At 38.8% G+C, this 20,339-nt stretch overlaps 1 protein-coding gene across 6 annotated transcripts in view; it reads right to left on the reverse strand.

Moving 5' to 3' along the window:
- LOC116461870 (coiled-coil domain-containing protein 7) overlaps positions 1–20,339 on the reverse strand; it is a 204,172-nt gene that overhangs the window by 42,951 nt on the left and 140,882 nt on the right. For all 6 annotated transcript variants that reach the window (XR_009212861.1, XM_058436562.1, XM_058436565.1 and 3 more), the window contains one exon: positions 1,381–1,443. Coding sequence is in view for 5 of the 6 variants with exons in the window: in XM_058436562.1 (XP_058292545.1) it covers positions 1,381–1,443 (63 nt within the window). In the remaining variant the exon portion in view is untranslated. The remainder of the gene's footprint in view (positions 1–1,380; positions 1,444–20,339) is intronic.

Consider the following 20,339-nt stretch of genomic DNA (forward strand, 5'->3'; position numbering starts at 1 on the left):
ATATAAGCTTATTTATATATATATAAATCCCACATATATATAAGCTATATATATAAGCTATATATATAAGCTATATATATAGCTATATATATATATAAGCTATATATATATAAGCTATATATATATATAAGCTATATATATGCAGGGTTTTTTTGCAACCTCTAGTCTCCTGGGCTTAAGTCATCCCCCCACCTCAGCCTCCCAAGTAGCTGAGACTACAGACCCACACCACCACACCCAGTTAGTTTTTGTATTTTTAGTAGAGACAGGGTTTCACTATGTTGCCCAGGCTGATCGCAAATTCTTGGGCTCAGAGTGATCCACCGCCCTTGGCCCCCCAAAGTGCTGGGATTACAGGCATGAACCACCATGCCCAGCCAAATTTTTTAAATGTTTATCTAAATTGAGTCCTACTATACATACACATATATTATGCTCTTTTCATTAAATAATGTCATAGATATGTTTCTATAGCAATATACATTCAAATCAGAATAGGTAACAGAAGTACATTTAATAATATAGCATAATTGTCTTAGCAAACTCCTTATCAATGGACATTTAGATCATTTCAAAATTTTTGCTCTTAAAACATATGACATTGTACACACTTGTGCAAAATCTCTGTACACTTTTTTCTTTAGGATAAACTTTTAAAAGCTTTTATTGAGTGAAAAGGCTCCATCTTTCCAAGTTTGCTATGTCTTTTCTGTCTCCCAGAAAAGACATAACAAATATCTTTTACACTTCTATTATCAAAAAAGTATGAATATATCAATTCATACTTTTTTGATAATAGAAGTGTGTTAAAGGTTACTCATTTCAGCATACAACCACAAATACTACATATTTCTGTCCTTTACATTTTTACCAAGATGGTAAGCAAAACAATTTTATAATATACAAATACACTTTTGTCTATTCATTTATGAAATGCTTATAGCTTTTTTTCATTTCTTGTTGTATTATTTAACTGGAATTTTAAAAAGAGTAGTAAGAGTCAACATCTTGGTTCAACTGAGTTTAATCGGAATGCCTGCAGTATTTTACCTTTAAGTATATTGCTTATCAGCTTGAAATACATTGTCTTTTTTTCTTTTCCTTTTCTTTTTTTTACACTGCAACCATGACAGATGCATAGATTGCCTTTATTAGCTTAAGAAAGTTTACTTTTCTTTATATCTCACTATTTTTGATAAGAATGAATATTAAATTTTATTAATATACCCCTAATGCATAAAATGAATATAGTTTAAACCAGCCAAATAGTAGAATATGTAGACCTCTTAGCTTACAAAGTAAAAGTTATTCATTTGAAAAGTTCTTTGTGGATATTTTCTTTACTTGCTAACAATGTTAAAGAAACATGACATCCTTTACCTGTAAAGCCTGTTTCAATTGCTCCTGAAGGACTTTGTTCTCAATTTCCAGACGTGCTACTTTCTAGGAAGTAACAAGGGGGAAAAAAGGTATTTACTTTGGTATTTTTAGTTAATTTAGTTTTACCAGTATTACTTTTCTAAAACCCATAGATAGCCAAGATAAGATTTGAGCATAGACATTGAACTGCACACCTCTCAGGTATAATGGTGGATAATACCTGAAGCTAAAGTTTCCTATTGATTTTTCACAGGCAAATTGAGCATGAATTGGGGAAATTACAATTGCAGTAAATTAAACGTTTCATTTCTCCTTTCCTCTAGGCCTGAAATATTTAAAAAGAAAAATTTCAAATTTAGTAAAAGAAGAACCTCTACTCAACACAAAATAAACATTTTTCTGGCTTTGTGCAAATGAGTAAATTCTATTACACATGATGTTCCAGGAATTCTCCATCAAATTAAAGACACTTTGAGGACCATATTTAGAGTTCCCAGTTTTGCTTCTGATATGACTGAGTTCCCGCTGGACAAATGCTGCCACACATAACAACCATAAACTCTGGACTAAATACAAGTATCAACAATAGGAGAACAATCAAGACTAGGCAGATTTGTTAACTTATTTTATTTTATTTTTTAGAGACAGGGTCCTGTTCTGTTACCCAGGCTAGAGTGCAGAGGTGGGTTCCTAGCTCACTGCAGTCTCAAATTCATAGGCTCAAGCCATCCTCCTGCCTCAGCCTTCCAAAGCATGGGGATTATAGGCATGAGCCACGACACACGCAGCCAAGTGTAGGTAGATTCTTGAGGGAAGGTGACACTTGGAGGAAGGGAAGAACTCTAGGGAAGATTCTCATTTTTGTGGCTTTTAGTTTGAGGGCAATCCCTATCTGAGCCATTCAAGGTGCCTAGTAGCTGATTTAAAAACCACCAGAGGACAGAGTTCAGGACAATTCAAGCCACTGGAAAGGTTAGAGGGAAATTACGCAAAGAAAAGAAGACAAGATAGGGAGCCCCGGATTCTTTGTATAAACTCTACCCAAATCTCCACCTGACCCCTGAATCACGTATGCATAAAGAAGACTAAGCAGCCTAGCACAAGCTAAAAAAACTAAAATGAAATGTGAGCTGCTACCTAAACATAGAATTTACATTTTGAATCCAATAGTGTTAATCATATATTAAAGAAAAAAATAACAATCATCAGAAGAATACAACACAATCTAGGGTTTCAAGAATATGATATTCATAATAGCCAGGATATAATTTAGAAATACTTGACATTTGAAGAAACAGAAAAGTGAAACTAATTCTTAAGATAAAAGACAATGAGCAAAGAGTGATGCAAAGCAAGACAATCCAGATTTTAAAATTCACATACAGATGTTTAAAGCAAGTATAACAAAAATGTCCAGCATAAGGGAAAATATACCCATAACAAATAAAATTATGGAAATCTTAGCAGAGAAATATAAACTATAAAAAATGCATGCACACACCTATAATCCCAGCATTTCAGGAGGCTGAGGTGGGAGGATTGCTTGAGGCCAGGAATTCAAGACAAGCCTGGGCAACATAGCAAGACGCTAGTCTATAAAACACATTTTGAATTAGCCATCCATGGTGGTACACACCTATAATCCTAGCTCCTTGGAAAGCTGAGGCAGGAGGATCATTTCAGCCCAGGAGCTCAAGGCTGGAGTGAGCTATGATCCTGCCACTGTAATCCAGCCTGGGTAATAAAAGTAAGACAATGTCTCTTTAAAAAAAAAAAAGTCAAATGGAAATTCTGGAACTGAAAATCATAATATCTCAATTTAAAAATTTAATGTATGAGCATAAGAACAGATTGGATCTGATGACAGTGGAAAAAGTCAAACGACTTGAAAATATATCAATACAAAATGCCCAATCTAAATACAAACAACAAAGATTTTTTTTTAACAGATACTGAGGCAACTGTGGGATAAAATCAAATGTCTAAGATATAATTGTATCACATAAGGAACAGAGAGAGAGGAAGTGGTAGACAAAATATTTTTTAAATAATAATACATTGAAAATGTCCCGAACTTGGTGAAATTAACATACTCAACATGTTCAGTGCTGCCCAAGTTGATATGTACAAAGAAAATCATGCCCACATAAAATAAAGCCAAACTACTGAAAACCAAATAAAAGAAAAAAAAACAACAAAAGTGCCCAAAGAAAAATGACATATTATACAAAAGGAAATGATGACTTTATTTTTTTTCCAGTCCACACCTGTTCTTTTATTATTATTATTATTATTATTATACTTTAAGTTTTAGGGTGCATATGCACAACGTGCATGTTTGTTACATATGTATACATGTGCCATGTTGGTGTGCTGTACCCATTAACTCATCATTTAGCATCAGGTATATCTCCTAATGCTATCTCTCCCCCCTTTCCCCACCCCACGTCAGTCCCTGGTGTGTGATGTTCCCCTTCCTGTGTCCATGTGCTCTCATTCTTCCATTCCCACCTATGAGTGAGAACATGCGGTGTTTGGTTTTTTGTCCTTGTGATAGTTTGCTGAGAATGATGGTTTCCAGCTTCATCCATGTCCCTACAAAGGACATGAACTCATCATTTTTTCTGGCTGCATAGTATTCCATGGTGTATATGTACCACATTTTCTTAATCCAGTCTTATCATTGTTGGACATTTGGGTTGGTTCCAAGTCTTTGCTATTGTGAATAGTGCCGCAATAAACATACGTGTGCATGTGTCTTTATATCAGCATAATTTATAATCCTTTGGGTATATACCCAGTAATGGGATTGCTGGGTCAAATGGTATTTCTAGTTCTAGATCCCTGAGGAATCGCCACAACGACTTCCACAATGGTTGAACAAGTCTACAGTCCCACCAACAGTGTAAAAGTGTTGCTATTTCTCCACATCCTCTCCAGCACCTGTTGTTTCCTGACTTTTTAATGATGGCCATTCTAACTGGTGTGAGGTGGTATCTCATTGTGGTTTTGATTTGCATTTCTCTGATGGCCAGTGATGAGCATTTTTGCATGTGTTTTTTGGCTGCATAAATGTCTTCTTTTGAGAAGGGTCTGTTCCTATCCTTTGCCCACTTTCTGATGGGGTTGTTTTTTTCTTGTAAATTTGTTTGAGTTCATTTTAGATTCTGGATATTAGCCCTTTGTCAGATGAGTATGTTGCAAAAATTTTCTCCCATTTTGTAGGCTGCCTGTTCACTCTGATGGTGGTTACTTTTCCTGTGCAGAAGCACTTTAGTTTAACTAGATCCCATTTGTCAATTTTGGCTTTTGTTGTCATTGCTTTTGGTGTTTTAGACATGAAGTCCTCGCCCATGCCTATGTCCTGAATGGTATTGCCTAGGTTTTCTTCTAGAGTTTTTATGGTTTTAGGTCTAACATGTAAGTCTTTAATCCATCTTGAATTAATTTTTGTTAAAGGTTTAAGGAAAGGATCCAGTTTCAGCCTTCTACATATAGCTAGCCAGTTTTCCCAGCACCATTTATTAAATAGGAAATCCTTTCCCCATTTCTTCTTTTTCTCAGGTTTGTCAAAGATCTGATAGTTGTAGATATGTGGCATTATTTCTGAGGGCTCTGTTCTGTTCCATTGTTCTATATCTCTGTTTTGGTACCAATACCATGCTGTTTTGGTTACTGTAGTCTTGTAGTATAGTTTGAAGTCAGGTAGCGTGATGCCTCCAGCTTTGTTCTTTTGGCTTAGGATTGACTTGGCAATGCGGGCTCTTTTTTGGTTCCATATGAACTTTAAAGTAGTTTTTTCCAATTCCGTGAAGAAAGTCATTGGTAGCTTGATGGGGATGGCATTGAATCTATAAATTACCTTGGGCAGTATGGCCATTTTCACGATATTGATTCTTCCTACCCATGAACATGGAATGTTCTTCCATTTGTTTGTATCCTCTTTTATTTCATTGAGCAGTGGGTCGTAGTTCTCCTTGAAGAGATCCTTCACATTCCTTGTAAGTTGGATTCCTAGGTATTTTATTCTCTTTGTAGCAATTGTGAATGGGAGTTCACTCATGATTTGGCTCTCTGTTTTTCTGTTATTAGTGTATGAGAATGCTTGTGTCTAACATTTAACTCTTTAATCCATCTTGAATTAATTTTTGTATAAGGTGTAAGGAAGGGATGCAGTTTCAGCTTTCTACATATGGCTAGCCAGTTTTCCCAGCACCATTTATTAAATAGGGAATCCTTTCCCCATTTCTTGTTTTTGTCAGGTTTGTCAAAGATCAGATAGTTGTAGATATGCGGCATCATATCTGAGGGCTCTGTTCTGTTCCATTGATCTATGTCTCTGTTGTGGTACCAGTACCATGCTGTTTTGGTTACTGTAGCCTTGTAGTATAGTTTGAAGTCAGGTAGCGTGATGCCTCCAGCTTTGTTCTTTTGGCTTAGGATTGACTTGGCGATGCGGGCTCTTTTTTGGTTCCATATGAACTTTAAAGTAGTTTTTTCCAATTCTGTGAAGAAAGTCATTGGTAGCTTGATGGGGATGGCATTGAATCTATAAATTACCTTGGGCAGTATGGCCATTTTCACGATATTGATTCTTCCAACCCATGAGCATGGTAGAATGGCCATCATTAAAAAAGCAGGAAACAACAGGTGCTGGAGAGGATGTGGAGAAATAGGAACACTTTTACACTGTTGGTGGGACTGTAAACTGGTTCAACCATTGTGGAAGTCAGTGTGGCGATTCCTCAGGGATCTAGAACTAGAAATACCATTTGACCCAGCCATCCCATTACTGGGTATATACCCAAAGGACTATAAATCATGCTGCTATAAAGACACATGCACACGTATGTTTATTGCGGCACTATTCACAATAGCAAAGAGTTGGAACCAACCCAAATGTCCAACAACGATAGACTGGATTAAGAAAATGTGGCACATATACACCATGGAATACTATGCAGCCATAAAAAATGATGAGTTCGTGTCCTTTGTAGGGACATGGATGAAACTGGAAAACATCATTCTCAGTAAACTATTGCAAGGACAAAAAACCAAACACCGCATGCTCTCACTCATAGGTGGGAATTGAACAATGAGAACTCATGGACACAGGAAGGGGAACATCACACTCTGGGGACTGTTGTGGGGTGGGGGGAGGGGGGAGGGACAGCATTAGGAGATATACCTAATGCTAAATGACAAGTTAATGGGTACAGGAAATCAACATGGCACATGGATACATATGTAACAAACCTGCACATTGTGCACATGTACCCTAAAACCTAAATTATAATAATAATAAAAAAAAGAATGCTTGTGATTTTTGCACATTGATTTTGTATCCTGAGACTTTGCTGAAGTTGCTTATCAGCTTAAGGAGATTTTGGGCTGAGATGATGGGGTTTTCTAGATATACAATCATGTCATCTGCAAACAGGGACAATTTGACTTCCTCTTTTCCTAACTGAATGCCCTTTATTCCCTTCTGCTGTCTGATTGCCCTGGCCAGAACTTCCAACACTATGTTAAATAGGAGTGATGAGAGAGGGCAACCCTGTCTTGTGCCAGTTTTCAAAGGGAATGCTTCCAGTTTTTGCCCATTCAGTATGATATTGGCTGTGGGTTTGTCACAGATAGCTCTTACTATTTTGAAATACATCCCATCAATACCTAATTTATTGAGAGTCTTTAGCATGAAGTGTTGTTGAATTTTGTCAAAGGCCTTTTCAGCATCTATTGAGATAATCATGTGGTTTTTGTCTTTGGTTCTGTTTATATGCTGGATTACTTTTATTAATTTTCGTATGTTGAACCAGCCTTGCATCCCAGGGATGCAGCCCACTTGATAATGGTGGATAAGCTTTCTGATGTGTTGCTGGATTTGGTTTGCCAGTATTTTATTGAGGATTTTTGCATCAATGTTCATCAAGGATATTGGTCTAAAATTCTCTGTTTTGGTTGTGTCTCTGCCAGGCTTTGGTATCAGCATGATGCTGGCCTCATAAAATGAGATAGGGAGGATTCCCTCTTTTTCTATTGATTGGAATAGTTACAGAAGGAATGGTACCAGCTCCTCCTTCTACATCTGGTAGAATTCGGCTGTGAATCCATCTGGTCCTGGACTTTTTTGATTGGTTAAGCTACTAATTATTGTCTCAATTTCAGAGCTTGTTGCTGGTCTATTCAGAGATTCAACTTCTTCCTGGTTTAGTCTTGGGAGAGTGTAGTATGTGTTGAGGAATTTATCCATTTCTTCTAGATTTTCTAGTTTATTTGCATAGAGGTGTTTATAGTATTCTCTGATGGTAGATTGTATTTATGTGGGATCGGTGGTGATATCCCCTTTGTCATTTTTTTATTGCATCTATTTCATTCTTCTCTCTTTTCTTCTTTATTAGTCTTGCTAGCAGTCTATCAATTTTGTTGATCTTTTCAAAAAATCAGCTCCTGGATTCATTGATTTTTTGAAGGGTTTTTTTGTGTCTCTATTTCCTTCAGTTCTGCTCTGATCTTAGTTATTTCTTGCCTTCTGCTAGCTTTTGAATGTGTTTACTCTTGCTTCTCTAGTTCTTTTAATTGTGATGTTAGGATGTCAATTTTAGATCTTTCCTGCTTTCTCTTGTGGGCATTTAGTGCTATAAATTTCCCTCTACACACTGCTTTGAATGTGTCCCAGAGATTCTGGTATGTTGTGTCTTTGTTCTCGTTGGTTTCAAAGAACATCTTTATTTCTGCCTTCATTTCGTTATGTACCCAGTAGTCATTTAGGAGCAGGTTGTTCAGTTTCCATGTAGTTGAGCGGTTTTGAGTGAGTTTCTTAATCCTGAGTTCTAGTTTGATTGCACTGTGGTCTGAGAGACAGTTTGTTATAATTTCTGTTCTTTTACATTTGCTGAGGAGTGCTTTACTTCCAACTATGTGGTCAATTTTGGAATAGGTGTGGTGCTGAAAAGAATGTATATTCTGTTGATTTGGGATGGAGCGTTCTGTAGCTGTCTATTAGGTCCACTTGATGCAGAGCTGAGTTCAATTCCTGGATATCCTTGTTAACTTTCTGTCTCGTTGATCTGTCTAATGTTGATAGTCGGGTGTTAAAGTCTCCCCTTATTATTGTGTGGGAGTCTAAGTATCTTTGTAGGTCACCAAGGACTTGCTTTATGAATCTGGGTGCTCCTGTACTGGGTGCATATATATTTAGGATAGTTACTTCTTCTTGTTGAATTGATCCCTTTACCATTATGTAATGGCCTTCTTTGTCTCTTTTGATCCTTGTTGGTTTAAAGTCTGTTTTATCCGAGACTAGGATTGCAACCCTTGCCTTTTTTTGTTTTCCACTTGCTTGGTAGATCTTCCTCCATCCCTTTATTTTCAGCCTGTGTGTGTCTCTGCATGTGAGATGGGTTTCCTGAATACAGCACTCTGATGGGTCTTGACTCTCTATCCAATTTGCCAGTCTGTGTCTTTTAATTGGAGCATTTAGCCCATTTACATTTAAGGTTAGTATTGTTATGTGTGAATTTGATCCTGTCATTATGATGTTAGCTGGTTATTTTGCTCGTTAGTTGATGCAGTTTCTTCCCAGCCTTGATGGTCTTTACAATTTGGCATGTTTTTGCAGTGGCTGGTACCGGTTGTTTCTTTCCATCTTTAGTGCTTCTTTCAGGAGCTCTTTTAGGGAAGGCCTGGTGGTGACAAAATCTCTCAGCATTTGCTTGTCTGTAAAGGATTTTATTTCTCCTTCACTTATGAAGCTTAGTTTGGCTGGATATGAAATTCTGGGTTGAAAATTCTTTTCTTTAAGAATGTTGAATATTGGCCCCCATTCTCTTCTGCCTTGTAGAGTTTCTGCTGAGAGATCCGCCGTTAGTCTGATGGGCTTCCCTTTGTGGGTAACCCAACCTTTCTTTCTGGCTGCCCTTAACATTTTTGCCTTCATTTCAACTTTGATGAATCTGACAATTATATGTCTTGGAGTTGCTGTTCTCGAGGAGTATCTTTGTGGCATTCTCTGTATTTCCTGAATTTGAATGTTGGTTTGCCTTGCTAGATTGGGTAAGTTCTCCTGGATAATACCCTGCAGAGTGTTTTCCAACTTGGTTCCATTCTCCCCGTTACTTTCGGGTACACCAATCAGATGTAGATTTGGGCTTTTCACATAGTCCCATATTTCTTGGAGGCTTTGTTCATTTCTTTTTATTCTTTTTTCTCTAAACTTCTCTTCATGCTTCATTTCATTCATTTCATCTTCCATCACTGATACCCTTTCTTCCGGTTGATCGCGCTGGTTACTGAGGCTTGTGCATTCGTCACATAGTTCTCGTGCCAAGGTTTTCAGCTCCATCAGGCCCTTTAAGGACTTCTCTGCATTGGTTATTCTAGTTATCCATTCGTCTAATTTTTTTTCAAGGTTTTTAACTTCTTTGCCATGGGTTCGAACTTCCTCCTTCAGCTCGGAGTAGTTTGATCTTCTGAAGCCTTCCTCTCTCAACTCATCAAAGTCATTCTCCGTCCAGCTTTGTTCCATTGCTGGTGAGGAGCTGCATTTCTTTGGAGGAGGGGAGGCGCTCTGATTTTTAGAGTTTCCAGTTTTTCTGCTCTGTTTTTTCCCCATCTTTGTGGTTTTACCTACCTTTGGTCTTTGATGATGGTGACGTACAGATGGAGTTTTGGTGTGGATGTCCTTTCTGTTTGTTAGTTTTCCTTCTAACAGTCAGGACCCTCAACTGCAGGTCTGTTGGAGTTTACTGGAGGTCCACTCCAGACCTTGTTTGCCTGAGTATCAGCAGCAGTGGCTGCAGAACAGCGGATATTGGTGAACCACAAATGCTGCTGCCTGATCATTCCTCTGGAAGTTTTGTCTCAGAGAAGTACCTGGCCGTGTGAGGTGTCAGTCTGCCCCTACTAGGGGGTGCCTCCCAGTTAGGCTACTCGCGGGTCAGGGACCCACTTGAGGAGGCAGTCTGCCTGTTCTCAGATCTCAAGCTGTGTGCTGGGAGAACCACTACTCTCTTCAAAGTAGTCAGACAGGGACATTTAAGTCTGCAGAGGTTATTGCTGTCCTTTGTTTGTCTGTGCCCTGCCCCCAGAGGTGGAGCCTACAAAGACAGACAGGCCTCCTTCCGCTGTGGTGGGCTCCATCCCAGCCGCTTTGTTTACCTACTCAAGCCTGAGCAATGGCGGGCACCCCTCCCCAGCCTGTCTGCCGCCTTGCAGTTTAATCTCAGACTGCTGTGCTAGCAATGAGCAAGGCTCCGTGGGCATAGGACCCTCTGAGCCACGTGTGGGATATAATCTCCTGGTGTGCCATTTGTGAAGCCTGTTGGAAAAGCGCAGTATTAGGGTGGGAGTGACCCAATTTTCCAGGTGCCATCTGTCACCCCTTTCTTTGACTACGAAAGGGAATTCCCTGACCCCTTGTGCTTCCCAGGTGAGGTGATGCCTCGCCCTGCTTCGGCTCACGCACAGTGCGCTGCATCCACTGTCCTGCACCCTCTGTCCAGCACTCCCCAGTGAGATGAACCTGGTACCTCAGTTGGAAGTGCAGAAATCACCCATCTTCTGCGTCACTCACACTGGGAGCTGTAGACTGGAGCTGTTCCTATTCGGCCATCTTGGCTCCATCCCCGGAAATGATGATTTTAAAAATTGCTTCTCAGCAGAAAAAAATGAAAGCCAAGCAAAAATAGAAAAAATATCTTTACAGAATAAATGCCCCTTTTCTGTAACAAAGTTATTTTAAGAAACAAAAGAAATCCCTAAATCTACATTTTATTCTCATTGAAATTTGAGAGAACATAGCATCTATAAAACAAAAGCACATGATAATGGCAACAAAAGTAAACCTTACAACAACTGCACAAGAGATTTCAATACATGACTAATGAGCTGCTGAGGAAACACGTCCATAAACAGGCACAGAAATGCAATAAACCATGGGATGGGACTAAGTAACTTCAGAGAGGAAGTTGAACAATCCAAAGATGTAGCCCCTACTAAAGCAGAACTAGAGGGATAAACAGAAAATAATTAGTAAGAAAACATTAAGACCCTGATAGTGTTCTCTGACTGATGCAATTAGAACCCTAAATTAGGATCCCCTGAGATTTTTAAAGAAAGCAAACATGACTTTTTTAACTTAAAAGTTCAAGAGGAAGTGAAAGAGAAAGGTTGCTTACTTTTGAGAATAAGTTTAGAAATCTTGTAAATTAAATGGAAGACATATCTCATACCACAGAACAAACATACACGTAGAAGCCATGATGAAAAAGATAGAAGACTTAAAACAGTCAATCTAGAAATCATAATTTTCAAATACAAGTCTCAGCGGGATAAAAGGAAGAAGGAAGTTAAATGATGACGAAAGAAATAAGAAAACTCCCTTGATATAGATAAAACATTTGGGATATGATAAAAATTTCTACGTTTCAATGAGAAACAAGAGCAAGAAGTAAGAAGTCTAGGTACCAGACAACATCAAACTACTATACTTGCTGGAACCATCAACTCAAACTTCACGAGATAAAAATGATATTCTACCTTGTTTAAGCCATTGAATTATATGGGGTCTCTTTTATAGCAGCCTAGTCTATATTCTAACAAATAAAGATAGAAAATTAAAATAATGAAACAAATCTAGACTTAATTGAATTTTATACACAGGGAGAGAGAAAATATATACCCCACTGTGGTTGACTACAAATGGCCATAAATTCTTCCCAGTAGCTCCCATAAAAAGGTACAATCTATTTCTTCACTTCTTGAAACTCAGTTGGCATAATTCTTGTTTGGGCCAAGAGGATACAACACAAATGACATTATGAGTGATGTGAGCTGAGGCCTCCAGATATCTTTCAGCTTTGTTCTGATCTCTTGCTACTAGGAATCCTTCTTTAAACTACCCAGAGCTACCATCCTGGAGGATAAGAGACTAGAAAGAAGTCCTACCTCTCCCAGATGTCCCAGCTGGAATGTCAGACATAGGAATAAAACTTACCTTGCACATCCAAACTAAGCTGAGCTGCCCAGCAACTATAAGAAATAATGATTCTACTGTTTTAAGTTACTACATTTTGGAATAATTTGTTATTTAGGAAAAGCTAACTGGTATACCTAGCAGTAGAAAATGTGTATTATTTTATGTCATTAGAACACTTACAAAAATTGAATATTGTACTGGATTATTTCCATAAATGGCTACCAACAATTTTCTCTCACCCTATATATGCATGCTACTGTTACCTCTGAATATGGACTGGCCTTATGACTTCCTTACAGAATGTGTCCTCTCCTTAAAAAGTTAAAAATAGGACAAGCACAATGGCTTATGCCTGTAATCCTAGCACTTTGGGAGGCCAAGCCAGGCAGATCATGAGGTCAAGAGATCGAGACCATCCTGGCCAAAATGGTGAAACCCTGCCTCTACTAAAAATACAAAAATTAGCTGGGTGTGGTGGCGACTGCCTGTAGTCCCATCTACTCAGGAAGCTGAGGCAGGAGAATCACTTGAACCCGGGAGGCAGAGGTTGCAGTGGGCCGAGATCGCACCATTGCACTCCAGCCTGGCCACACAGCAAGACTCCGTCTCAAAAAAAAAAAAATTAAAAATAGAACTAACATATAATCCAGTAATCTTACTGTTAGGTATATACAAAAAAAGGAAATCAGTATATTAAAAAGATACCTGCACTCCCATGTTTATTGCACCACAATTCAAAATAACTATGATTTAGAAGCAGTGTAAGTGTCCATCAACAGACAAATGAATAAAGAAAATGTAGTACATATACATAATGGAGTACTATTCAGCCATAAAAAAGAATGAGATCCTGTCATTTGCAACCGGAGGTCACTACGTTAAGTGAAATAAGCCAGGCACAGAAAGACAAACTTCACATGTTCTCACTTATTTGTGGGAGCTAAAAATCAAAACAATTAAACTCATGGAGATAGAGCGCAGAATGATGGTTATCAGAGGCTGCAAATAGTAGTAGGGGGTGGAGTGCAGTGGCAATGGTTAATGAGTACAAAAGTATAATTAGAATGAGTAAGATCTAGTATTTGATAGCACAATAGGGCAACTACAGTCAACGATCATTTATTGTACATTTAAAAGAAACTTAAAACGGACCCACAGACCCTCTGAAGGAAGCAGACAGCTCCGCAGGACCTGGGAGACACCCCAAATACTGTAAGTGCCCCAACTGCGGAAGCAGGAAAGGGAGACTCTCCTCTCCTGAACACACACTCTCCACTGGAGAAACAGAAGGTCTGTTCATGGGAAAAGTTTCCGACCTTACTTGGAGCTGAGTCCATTTAGAGAGCCAAGTGAAATATAAGAGTAGAAGCAGCAGCAGAAAAGCCCTGGGAGCTCACTGGGTCCCAAAGCAGGCCACTCCTGCCTGGAACCACAGGGATCCATTGGGAGGACAGACAGACAAGCAGGGGGTAAAACTCCCAAGGGAAAAGGAAATCTCTAGCTGAACTTTGTAACAATTTGAACAGGGCAAGAAACCTCCTGGCCAGAACTTAGAGGAGGGCACAAATCTGGTGTGCAGACTCCATAGGTCAGGGAAGAACCACGCCCTTTTCTTTCGCAGCTGTGAGGCGGGTAGCTTGGGGCAAGTTTTCAAGCCCAACTCGCCGACCATCTGGAAACAGACTTGGAGCTATTGCGGGGGAGGTTGGGAGCAACACAGGCCCTTTATTTTGAGTGGGAGATGGGTGAGCCCTGTGACTGCCCACTTGGCCCGACAACTCTGACAACCTGCATGACTCAGCAGAGGCAGCCATAACTCTCCTAGGTACACAACTCCAGTGACCTGGGAATCTCACCCCCATTCCCCACAGCAGCCACAGCAAGACCCACCCAAGGAGTCTGACCTCAGCCACACCTAGCCCTGCCCCCACCTTATGGTCCTTCCCTACCCACCCTGGTAGGGGAAGACAAAGGGCACATAATCTTGGGAGTTCTAGGGCCACACCCACTGCCCCTTCCTCTCCATACTACCACAGCTGATGCTCTCTGGAAAGTGCCACCTCTCAGCAGGAGGCCAACCAGCACAAAAATAGGGCATTAAACCACCATATCACAGGACTCTGTGCAGACAACCCCCAATACCAGCCCAGAGCCAGGTAGACTCACTGGGTAGCTAGACCCAGAAGAGAGACAACAATCACTGCAGTTTGGCTCACAGGAAGCCACATCCATAAGAAAAGGGGGAGAGTACTACATCAAGGGAACACCCCATGGGACAAAAGAATTTGAACAACAGCCTTCAGCCCTAGACCTTCCCTAAGACAGAGCCTATCCAAATGAGAAGGAACCAGAAAACCAATCCTGGAAATATGACAAAACAAGGCTCTTTAACATTCCCTGCAAAAATCATAATACTTCATTAGCAATGTACCCAAACCAAGAAGAAATCCCGGCTTTACCTGAAAAAGAATTCCAGAGGTTAGTTATTAAGGGAGGCACCAGAGAAAGGTGAAGCTCAATGCAAGGAAATCCAAAAAATGATACAAGTGAAGGGCGAAATATTCAAGAAAATAGAAAGCTTAAAGAAAAAAATAACAATTCAGGAAACTCTGGACACACTTTTAGAAATATGAAATGCTCTGGAAAGTCTCAGCAATAGAATTGAACAAGTAGAAGAAAGAAATTCAGAGCTCAAAGACACAGTCTTCAAATTAACCCAATTCAACAAAGACAAAAAAAAAGAATAAAAAAGAAAACAAAGACTCCAAGAAATCTGAGATTATGTTAAATGACCAAACCTAAGAATAAACGATTTTCCTGAGGAAGAAGAGAATTCTAAAATCTTGGAAAAAATATTTGGAGGAATCATCAAGGAAAACTTCCCCGGCCTTGCTAAAGATCTAGACATCTAAATACAAGAAGCACAAGGAACACCTGGGAAATTCATCACAAAAAGATCTTCACCTGGGCACATTGTCATCAGGTTATCCGAAGTCAAGACGAAGGAAAGAATCTTAAGAGCTGTGAGACAGAAGAGCCAAGTAACCTATAAAGGAAAACCTATCAGATTAACAGCAGATTTCTCAGCAGAAACCCTACAAGCTAGAAGGGATTGGGGCCCGATCTTCAGCCTCCTTAAACAAAACAATCATCAGCCAAGAATTTTGTATCTAGTGAAACTAAGCATTATATATGAAGGAGAGATACAGTCTTTTTCAGACAAACAAATGGTGAGAGAATTCGCCATTACCAAGCCACCACTATAACAACTGCTAAAAGGAGCTCTGAATCTTGAAACAAATCCTGGAAATACATCAAAACAGAACCTCTTTAAAGCATAAATTCACACAGGATCTATAAAACAAAAATACAAGTTAAAAAACAAAAGCAAAAAACAAATAAACAAAAACCCAAAGTACACAGGCGACAAAGAGCACAATGAATGCAACGGTACCTCACATTTCATTACTAACATTGGATTAAATGCTCCACTTAAAGACACAGAACTGCAGAATGGATAAGAACTCACTAACCAACCATCTGATGCCTTCAGGAGACTTGCTAACACATAAGGACTCACATAAGCTTAAAGTAAAGGGGTGGAAAAAGGCATTCCATGCAAATGGACACCAAAAGCAAGCAGGGGTAGCTATTCTTACATCAGACAAACAAACTTTAAAGCAACAGCAGCCAAAAGAGACAAAGAAGGACATTTTGTAATGGTAAAAGGCCTTGTCCAAAAGGAAAGTATCACAATCCTAAACATATATGCACCTAACACTGGAGGTCCCAAATTTATAAAACAATTACTAATAGACCTAAGAAATGAGATAGACAGCAACACAATAATAGTGGAGGACTTAAGTACTCCACTGACAGTACAAGACAGGCCATCAAGACAGAAAGTCAACAAACGGTGGATTTAAACTATACCTTAGAACAAATAGACTTAACAGATGTATACAGAACATTTCATCCAACAACTACAGAATACACATTCTATTCAACAGCACATGGAACTTTCTCCAGGATAGACCATATGATAGGCCATAAAATAAGCCTCAATAAATTTAAGAAAATTGACAGTATATCAAGCACTCTGTCAGACCACAGTGGAATAAAATTGGATATCAACTCCAAAAGGAACCTTGAAAACCATGCAAATACATGGAAATTAAATAACCTGCTCCTGAATGAGCATTGGGTCAAAAACAAAATCAAGATGGAAATTTAAAAATTCTTCGAACTGAATGACAATAATGACACAACCTACCAAAACCTGTGGGATACAGCAAAGGCAGTGCTAAGAGGAAAGTTCATAGCCCTAAAAGTGTACGTCAAAAACACTGAAAAAGCACAAACTGACACTCTAAGGTCACACCTCAAGGAACTAGAGAAACAAGAACAAACCAAACCCAAACCCAGCAGAAGAAAGGAAACAACCAAGATCAGAGCAGAACTAAGTGAAACTGAAACAAAAATAATACAAAAGATAAATGAAACAAAAAGCTGATTCTTTGAAAAGATAAATAAAACTGATCGACCATTAGCAAGATTAAATGAGAAAAGAAGAGAGAAAATCCAAAAAACCTCACTAAGAAATAAAACAGGAGATATTACAACTGACACCACTGAAATACAAAAGGTAATTCAAGGCTACCATGAACACTTTTATGCACATAAACTAGAAAACCTAGAAGAGATGGATAAATTCCTGGAAAAATACAACCCTCCTAGCTTAAATCAGGAAGAATTAGACCAGTAACAAGCAGTGAGTTGAAACGGTAATTTTAAAATTACCAACAAAAAAAAAAGGCCAGGACCAGATGGATTCACACCAGAATTCTACCAGACATTCAAAGAAGAATTGGTACCAATCCTTTTGACACTATTCCATAAGATAGAGAAAGAAGGAACCCTCCCTAATTCATTCTATGAAGCCAGCATCACCCTAATACCCAAAACAGGTAAAGACATAACTAAAAAAGAAAACTACAGACCAATATCCCTGATGAACATGGATGCTAAAATCCTTAACAAAATACTAGCTAACTGAATCCAACAATATATCAAAAAGATAATCCACCATGATCAACTGGGTTTCATACCAGGGATGCGGGGATGGTTTAACATACCTAAGTCAATAAATGTGATACATAACATAAAAAAAATTAAAAACAAAAATCACATGATCATCTCAGTAGATGCAGAAAAAGCATCCAACAAAATCCAGCATCCCTTAAAACTCTCAGCAAAACGGCATACAAGGGACATACCTTAATGTAATAAAAGCCATCTATGACAACCCAATGCCAACATAATACTGAATGGGGAAAAGTTGAAAGCATTCCCTCTGAGAACTGGAACAAGACAAGGATGCCCATTCTCACCACTCCTCCTCAACATAGTACTGAAAGTCCTAGCAAGAGCTATCAGACAAGAGAAAGAAATAAAAGGCACCCAAATTGGTAAAAAGTAGTCAAACTGTCACTGTTTGCTCACAATCATTTACCTTGAAAACCCTAAAGACACCTCCAGAAAGCTCCTAGAACTGATAAAAGAATTCAGCAAAGTTTCTGGATACAAGATTAATGTACACAAATCAGTAACTCTTCTACACACCAACAGCAACCAAGTGGAAAATCAAATCAAGTACTCAACTCCCTTTACAATAGCTGAAAAAAAAAAAAAAATAAAACTTAAGAATATACCTAGCCAAGGAGTTGAAAGACATCTACAAGGAAAACTACGAAACATTGCTGAAATAAATCTTAGACAACACAAACATATGGAAACACATCCCATGCTCATGGATGGGTGGAATCAATATTGTGAAAATGACCATACTGCCAAAAGCAATCTACAAATTCAATACAATCCCCATTAAAATACCACCATCATTCTTCACAGAACTAGAAAAAACAATCCTAAAATTCATATGGAACCAAAAAAAGAGCCCCCATAGCCAAAGTAAGACTAAGCAAAAAGAAGAAATCTGAAGGAATCACACTACCTGATTTCAAACTATACTATAAGGCCATAGTCACCAAAACAGCATGGTACTGGTATAAAAACAGGCACACAGACCAATGGAACAGAAAAGAGAACCCAGAAATAAACCCAAATACTTACAGCCAATTGATCTTTGACAAAGCAAACAAAAACATAAAGTGGGGAAAGGACACCCTATTCAACAAATGGTGCTGGGATAATTGGCTAACCACATGTAGGAGGATGAAACAGGATCCTCATCTCTCACCTTATACATAAATCAACTCAAGGTGGGTTAAGGACTTAAACCTAAGACCTAAAACTATAAAAATTCTAGAAGATAACATTGGAAAATCCCTTCTAGACATTGGCTTAGGCAAGGATTTCATGACCAAGAACCCAAAAGCAAATGCAATAAAAATGAAAATAAATATCTGGGACCTAATTAAACTAAAAAGCTTTTGCAAGGCAAAAGGAACAATCAGCAGAGTAATCAGACAACCCACAGAGTGGAAGAAAATCTTCACAATCTATACATCTGACAAAGGACTAACACCTAAAATCTACAATGAACTCAAACAAATCAATAAGAAAAAAACAAAGTATCCTATCAAAAAGTGGGCTAAGGATATGAATAGACAACTCTCAAAAGAAGATATAAAAATGGCTAACAAACATATGAAAAAATGCTCAACATCACGAATGATCAGGGAAATGGAAGTCAAAACCACAATGCTATACCACCTTGCTCCTGCACGAATGCCCATAATCAAAAAATCAAAAAACAGTAGATGTTGGTGTGGATGCGGTGATCAGAGAACACTTCTACACTGCTGGTGGGAATGCAAACTAGTACAGCCACTATGGAAAACAGTGTAGAGATTCCTTAAAGAACTAACAGTAGAACTACCATTTGATCCAGCAGTCCCACTACTGGGTATCTACCCAGAGAAAATGAAGTCATTATTCAAAAAAGATACTTGCACACGAATGTTTATAGCAGCACAATTCACAATTGCAAAATCATGGAACCAACCCAAATGCCCATCAATCAACAAGTGGATAAAGAAGCTGTGGTATATTTATATGATGGAATACTACTCAGCCATAAAAAGGAATGAATTAATAGCATTTGCAGTGACCTGGATGAGACTGGAGACTATTATTCTAAGTGATGTAACTCAGGAATGGAAAACTAAACATCAGATGTTCTCACTGTAGGATATAATAAATTCCTCTTCAAAGGTTTTAGCCTGTAAATTGTTAAGTACAATGATTTCTAAGATCCTCTCCAAAGAATCAATGTATCAGGATGTTCATCTCCCCTGTTCTTTGTCCTCCATTTTAAAGTTTAACTTCTTCATTCTCCTCGCCCCTAGTTTCAGTAAACAACCTTTTCCACCAGTTCTAATCAGTAGTTTACATACGTTTCCCTGGTCACCTGCTATGTCTTGAGTCACCCCTGGTCACCTGCTCCGTCCTGAGTCACCCTGGTCACCTGCTCTGATCTGAATTATCTGTTCTGTAACTGCCCTTCCTGCCCAACTACTCACTCCACCACTCCAGTTCATACCCCTGCTCTCTTTAAAATAGCCAATTGGAATTAGCTTAGACTGTGCGGTCCAACCCTAGCCAATAGGGGAATGACACAGCAGTAGGGGCTACCTGCACCAGGAATAAGAACCCTTCCCCTATCTTGTTCAGGTGTGCTCCTGCCATTGCTCCATCCGCAAGTCACACCCTTCCATAGAAGTAAAATTACCTTGCTGAGAAAATTAAATTTATGTTCGAGTGCTGTTTCTTTGGCGGCACCAAATATTTATTTATAACATCACTGATATGTGGGAGGTAAGCTGTGAGGATGCAAATACATAGGAATGATACAATAGACTTTGGGAACTTGAGGGCAAGAGTGGGAGGTGGGCGAGGGATAAAAGACTACAAATATGGTGCAGTGTATACTGCTTGGATGATGGGTGCACCAAAATCT

The sequence above is a fragment of the Hylobates moloch genome, unplaced genomic scaffold (assembly GCF_009828535.3).
Source record: "Hylobates moloch isolate HMO894 unplaced genomic scaffold, HMol_V3 SCAFFOLD_3, whole genome shotgun sequence".
Taxonomy (NCBI): Eukaryota; Metazoa; Chordata; class Mammalia; order Primates; family Hylobatidae; genus Hylobates; species Hylobates moloch.